Source organism: Palaemon carinicauda, chromosome 1 (genome assembly GCF_036898095.1).
Source record: "Palaemon carinicauda isolate YSFRI2023 chromosome 1, ASM3689809v2, whole genome shotgun sequence".
Classification (NCBI taxonomy): Eukaryota; Metazoa; Arthropoda; class Malacostraca; order Decapoda; family Palaemonidae; genus Palaemon; species Palaemon carinicauda.
In genome coordinates this window covers 255,761,993-255,769,492 of record NC_090725.1, presented here as the reverse complement: position 1 = coordinate 255,769,492, position 7,500 = coordinate 255,761,993, and the positions used below count along the sequence as shown (strand labels likewise).

The 7,500-nt window shown below is 30.6% G+C and overlaps 1 protein-coding gene across 4 annotated transcripts in view; it reads right to left on the bottom strand.

Annotated features, from left to right (window-relative positions):
• Positions 1-7,500, bottom strand: part of LOC137655277 (CD109 antigen-like) — a 1,052,697-nt gene that overhangs the window by 191,295 nt on the left and 853,902 nt on the right. For all 4 annotated transcript variants that reach the window (XM_068389166.1, XM_068389176.1, XM_068389172.1 and 1 more), the window contains one exon: positions 3,232-3,342. In XM_068389166.1, coding sequence (XP_068245267.1) covers positions 3,232-3,342 — 111 coding nt within the window. The remainder of the gene's footprint in view (positions 1-3,231; positions 3,343-7,500) is intronic.

Genomic DNA, 7,500 nt, shown 5'->3' with positions numbered 1-7,500 from the left:
CTTCATATACCAAAACAAAGGGCTCATCAGTTTCACGACGAATCCCTTACAAACAGGACACCACCTTCTATCTTATATGTACTCTATTTTTCTAGATTTTGGAATCACTTCCATTCCAATACTTCTTTGGGTCTAAGTCTTCCTCTGTTTCTTCCTCATGCCATCTCCAAATTGTACATTCTATTCACCACTCCATTGTCCCACATTCACCACTGTTATTTTTAATTGTCTCCTCACGTCGTTTCTTGATACGTTACCTAAGCTACGGAAGAATTGTGCTCAACATCTTCAATCTTTAACCATTTGCCTTAAACACCCACATTCTTTTCTTTGATTCCCCCCCCAAAAAAAAAAATTCTCTTCTTTTCCCAATTTTTCATATGCTCTCTCATCTTACCTTCCATTATATTTAGTACCTTGATCATTGCGGGGTTTATTGCTCCATTTCATTTCATCCATATGACCTATCATTGATCTTCCTCTTGGTTTTCAGTATATCATCGTAACCTTAGTCTTATTAACGTATACTATACTCATTTTTTTTTAACGAGGCGCATTTGCACGGACTCGCAGCAGTGCCCTTTTAACTCTGAAAAGTTTCGTGCTATTTGATTAGTTAGAATTATCTCGTCCAACCAATCAGCAATTATGAAACTTTTCTGAGCGAAAAGGGCACCCCAGCGAGTCGGTGCAAATCTGCCGCACTAAAAAGAATTGACTATAGTACCTTCAACTTTCTCAAACCAGACACGCTTTCAGTTCATTAAAATATTTCTAAGGTTTCGTTTCAATGCTTCAAATCAACACTATATCAACTGCAATACAATACCATTCCATATTACGTTCACAATTCCTCTCTATCCCTTTATATTTGTGTTTTCCTCGAGTAGTCTTCTAATGTCTCAACACATTGAGATCTAACACCTGCCTCAGAGCCACTCTCAAAATATCAGTCAGCAAAACATCTACATACTATGACACATCATTATCGTTCGTCGTAAAACCCTTTAATAGTCTCTAAATATTCAACATCCTGGCCATCACCTGTTTTGTTATAGTCTTTTGTAAGTGTAAGCAGGATAAGAAACTTTTCAAAAAGGAGTTGCAAAACAATCAAGCAACTGTGTAGAGATAAACGAGAAGAAGAATGGCGAAGTCCAAAAAATAAAAATTATGAAAAAGATGAGTAAGATAATATTTGAGGTAAATTTCGTAAGAGAAAAAAAAGCTTTAGGATTATTCAATATAAAGAGGCAGTTTAATAATTAAACGGATTCTAGAATGAAAAAGAAACTAATGAAGAGATTTAGTTTGATAAGAATGAAACCTTGCCTTATAGAGTGAATATTTTGAAAGATTGAAAATCCCAGATGATCCAAGACTGGAACTAAATTATGCAGGAGGCGAAGGGGTTAATGTAAAGAAGCGAAGGGTTAATTTAATATGTTAACTGTTGTGAAAGTAACTGCAGAGGATATAAACAAGACATTTTGAAAGTTGATGAATTGAAACGTGCAAAGAGTTGACGACGCTCCAAAAAAGATACTGAAATATACTTGTGACAGAGTATTCGAGGGTGTGCAAGGGATATTTCAGGAAAATATATAAGGAACGAGATGATTTGTGGTTCATTTATTTATGGATAAATGGCAGAGTGTTTCAAATAAGAAGAAATTTAGAGTGTAACACTACAGTGGGATGGGATTTAAAAGTAAGATATAACAGTAAGACGTGGGTGTTCGAGCTTTCATTATGAGTGAGCATATATATTTTCAGATAGTGTGAATATAGATTTGAATGGAGGTTTCTGAGGACAAAAATATTAGATGGTACTTAGCGGTATTTTCAGAAATAAGGGGAAGGGTGCGTTTTGTTATAGGAGATTGTAAGTTTTACGTTGTTAGTGAACTTGTGTATAAATAATATATGAAACAGATTGGTTTGCCGAAAAATCTTGGGTCATAAATTCAGCTAATCAATATTAACATCGATGATGTGGAAAGAAGGATAAAGAAGTGGGGTGACCCATCTTTGGAGATCAGGCATCAACTGGTGAAGAGGAAAAACAGTTTTCTGAAAGTATTTGTAAGTTAAGAAAGCAATAAAAAGGATATTAACAGCAGCAATGCTATGGGCGACATAAAGATGAATAGACAAATATTATGATGGACAAAATAATCTCGGAACAAATATAATGAATAATGGTATGTTGAGAGAAGAGGTGAATAACAGATTGGTCAAATATATAGCACCAGATTTATGAGAGTCTGAGTCTGAGAAGAACGATTTGGTATAATTTATATCAAAGGTTATCATGAGAGAAACGAGGAATTAGAATGTTTGGATGGAATATATCACAGAGAAAAGCTTGCATGAGGGAATGACAAGGGTGTTAGACAAGTCTATCATGCTTATAAATTCATCACCTGAATATAAATCGGAGAAATGGCGCAGTCTTTCTAATAGGGTTCACAGAACAGCAACTGGTATTTTAATACTGTAGTATTTTACATAAGGAACTTCAGATTTGACTGCGCAGTCCACGGCAGAGAACTGCAGAGATTACTGTTTGGCATGTTTCATAGATGTGTATGTGTATACACACACACACACGCACACACACACATATATATATATATATTTATATATAGTATATATATATACATATATATATATATATATATATATATATATATATACATATGTATACACACATATATAATATAATATATATACATATATATATATATATATATATATATATATATACATATGTATATATATATATATATATATATATATATATATATATATATATAAATTATATATATCATTAGTAACCCAAATAGATACTAATTTGTTTTTTAAACATTATTTCTGAGATAAAGGAGGCATGCTATTCTTGGATGAAGATACCAAAAGAAAACAATGCTATTACAACCATACTTACGTGTGATTTACCTTTCAGTAAAACATTGGTAACATCCCAAAAGAGGTAAAAAGCATGGCATATATAAATGCATACCCTGCATATGATAAAACTCGCAATCAAAGGCATATTTGTAATTGCTTCTGAACACTTCACACTGCCAAGTCCCGGAGTATTTTGCCAAAATTACAGAGAAATTGCATCTTTTTTTGTGTGTCAAAAGTTTTCTAAGGATTTAAACTTTTCTCAAATCAATAAATCTATCAATTTACAAAGAATGAAAAGCCAAATAATTTCCTTACCTCCATATTCTCATGACCTGCTTCGATCACCATTCCTTTGCTGAGTAAGATGTATCGGAATTTCGACAAATAGAAGTTACTTCGCACGTGAAGGATGACATATTCCCCCACCTGGAACATAAATTATGATGCTGTGAATAATTACAGATATTGTGTCTAAATTACAGAGTATTTAGCTATGAGTTTTACAAATGATTGGTATAAAAAACAACGCAAAAATCAAAATAAAGTTTCACAAAATATTTGATATAGTGTATGTATTTCAAGTGAGTGTACTATGAAAAAAATAATCTGACGATCTAAATATTACTAAAATACAATAATTAATTAGAAAATTATGAGTGTTACAAATGATTGGTATAAAAAACAATGCAAAAATCAAAATGAAGTTTCACAAAATATTTGATATGGTGTTCATGTATTTCAAGTAACTGCATTATGAAGAGAAAATAATCTGACGATTAAACTATTACTACAATACAATATTTAATTAGAAAATTATGAGTTTTACAAATAATTAGGATGAAAAACCATGCAAAAATCAAAATGAAGTTTCACAAAATATTAGATATGCATTTCAAGTTACTGCATAATGAAAAGAAAATAATCTGACGGTTAAACCATTACTAAAATGCAATAATTAGAAAACACAAATATCAAATCAAAACTACATCTATCTCTTTCTCTCTGATAATACGCATAACAACCCATTTGCATTCACACAAAAACTAGGTTCCGTCCTGACCGTTCCAAGAAATGCTCCCAATTTCATCCTCCTCAGAAATAGGGTCGTTCATAACACACCCCTGATTTTTGTCTTCCTTGTTTATCTCAATTAATTGACTCCACCTGATCCTGACGAGGGCATGATGTTTTTATCTCAATTTGGGGTTCTCGATTTTACATTAAGAGCGGAATATTTGATTGGGAGCTATTCACATTTTCTTCAAAGGGGGAAATTTTTCAGTTTCAAGAATGATAACAATAGTCTTCGAGTCGTAATACTAGGCTTGTATACATTTATTAATAGTATCGCTTTCATATGATAATAATAAACTGTATATAAAAAGTTTGACTAAACAATCGTCAGAGCATTACAAAGCCAAAAAAAAAAAAAAAAAATGATATTCACAATAAATGTAATAAGACTCAAAATGTAAAAAATGAACATTACATAACTGATTAAATAAAGAAATGAATGGAACCAAACTGGTATCTTCATTTGTGACAAATTAAAGGTGATATTCCTACCCTATGTAATGGATTCAACTTCAGAATTGAACCAACCGATAACAAAGACAAAGGCAAATGTTCGCATAATACTCTAATAATAGTAATACTTGGGAGTATGAGCTTTTCAATAAATTCCTAAATAAACACAGTATACTTACAATGCATCTAATCTTGTTTTTAGATAACAAAGGCATGAAATATAAACACACACATGTATATATATATATATATATATATATATATATATATATATATATATATATACACACACACAGTTCACACATACACATACATTTATACTGTGTATATAATGAATACATATTCATATATTTATATAGATATACATATATATATATATATATATATATATATATATATATATATATATATATGAATATATAATCTCAATATTAATGGGGAATACCTTAACTACTCAAGATTTGTAGATGACAGTTTCGTTTAGTGAATCATGAAAGGAAATACAAAAGATGAGAGAAGATTTGGATAGAGAACGCAAAAGTGTAGGACTGAAAATGTGTGTATACGTTTATAAATTCTAGCTCGTAGAATTTCAAGCAATTCTTTTGTGGGGGAGGCCGCCCTTCATCGTTTCCCTCCTACACAAACAACCCACACCAGCAAAACCATTAAAAAACTTATCCTGTCATGTAATGGTATAATCCTACTTTCATTGTTTGAAATATCACTTAAGTTTTCACTCGTTTCAGAACGAATTACAACCCCTTGCATTATATAATAATTCCTGAAGGCGATGTCGGCTAGGAAGACAGATGACCCATGAAAATTACAAGAGCAGGGGAGAAATATGTGAATTTCGGTGTAGAGAAGCGAAATCATTCATGGGTTAAGAATGGAAGCAGGAAGGAGGTATGAGGGAGAGAGAGAGAGAGAGAGAGAGAGAGAGAGAGAGAGAGAGAGAGAGAGAGAGAGAGAGAGAGAGAGAGAGAGAGAGAGATGGAGGGCTTAAATCAAGAGAATTATATAGTATGTATATACACATTACACACACACACATATATATATATATATATATACATATATATATATATGTATATATATATATATATATATATATATATATATATATATATATACATATATATATACATATATATATACATATATATATATATATATATGCATATATATATATATATATATACATATATATATACATATATATATACATATATATATATATATATATACATATATATATACATATATATATAAACATATATATATATACATATATATATATATATACATATATATATATATACATACATATATATATATATATATATATATAAACCATCAACTATTCACTAGTGTGAATACAAATCATTCGTCTCACTACTTGAAAGATCCCGGGTTCGAACCCTGAGCAGAGCACAAACTCTTTAAGCCCATCCGTTAAAATCTATTTTGCTGTTGTTAAGCTAAGAAATAAATTAGGTACTTAGTAGTTAGGTAACTCTAAAAGTGTTGATCCTTTTGAGGTAAAGGGAATGTTAACACCACTTAGTCATTCCCCAAAGTGGCCTATGCTAGTAAGAACATATACTAACCCACATACATTTGTGTAAAAATATCAATATTATTCTTAGATTACTGGTAATAAAAACATCCAAATTTTGTTCTATATAATTGAAAAAGGACTATATTTGAGTTGATTCTACCATCTACACAACCAGAACTAATCTGCACTTTGTACGTTTTGCGCATTCACACCGTAATACTATCACTACCTTTGCAATATTCCCTCAATCTTTCTACGAACTTAAATTCTCTTATATTGAAACTTCATAGCTTTCTTTTCTTAAATATGGATACGAATGGTATTTCACTTCCCGTTTTTTTAGATGCTTATCAAATCTTTGTATTCTAGTTTTCAAAGACATTAGGAGAGTCCACCACATAATAATAATAATAATAATAATAATAATAATAATAATAATAATAATAATAATAATAATAATTAATTATTATTATTATTTTTAAAAGGATGGAGATTTACCAACGAAATAAGTCAAACTTGACTCCGACAGAGCTGGACGAGACCATCACAAATGCTTTGGGTTTGTATGTATTTAGTGGTTGCTCTTCTCCTGGGAATCATGAACTTCATTTGTCCCTTCCATAATTGTCACAATCACAACACTTCAACCCATTTCCAAGCTACTTCGCCGTAGATAAGACTTGTTTTCAACTTTTTTTTGGTGTACCCTTTTCAATGACATGTAACTACATTTTCATCATATCCTAAGCTCATATTTTTCTTTTAATTCTCAACCTAAACACAGTGGATTATCCAGGATTTTCTGCAAGAGGGAGTAAACATTTGAAAAATTTCATCATAATAAAATTACTTTCGTATTTCATTAATTTTGTAATATGAAGGATGTCGGAAATAACAAGAGTGAGGAAAAATAAGAAGAAACTTTTTATCCAATAAAATCAATGAACATTGCCCATAAAATCTGAGCATAGCAAACTATTATCTTTACAACTTTATATCATAAGCGATAAAAATTAAATATGTTTATGTATTGAATTTGTACCTTCTTACCGCTAGGTAGTGGCACTAGTAACGTAGTATGGAACTTCTTTAGTTTTATAACACAAATTTGCTTAATATATAACATCTAGAGTCTAGACTAAATATTAACTAAATTTAGAATTTAATTAATTTATAAATGTTTCTCGAAATATATACAACAATTTATGATATCACATACTGAAAAACACAAGACCCGCATTTTAGTGTAATCTTTCTTTTGTCATATTACTAAAACTTTATTACTGCTTCAAAGTCAATTGGTTCAGCTTTATCCTATGCCTTACAAATGGTCCACGGTCATTCTTGACCTAACCTAAGATAACTAAAATCAACTTAAGCCCATTAAAAGATCTCTTTGTAGCTGCACTTGAGACACCAATTGCTCCTAAAATTCTGTATAAAATCAACCAATTTGCATTTATTGGAGAATTCAGGTTGTTACACTTTAGGAA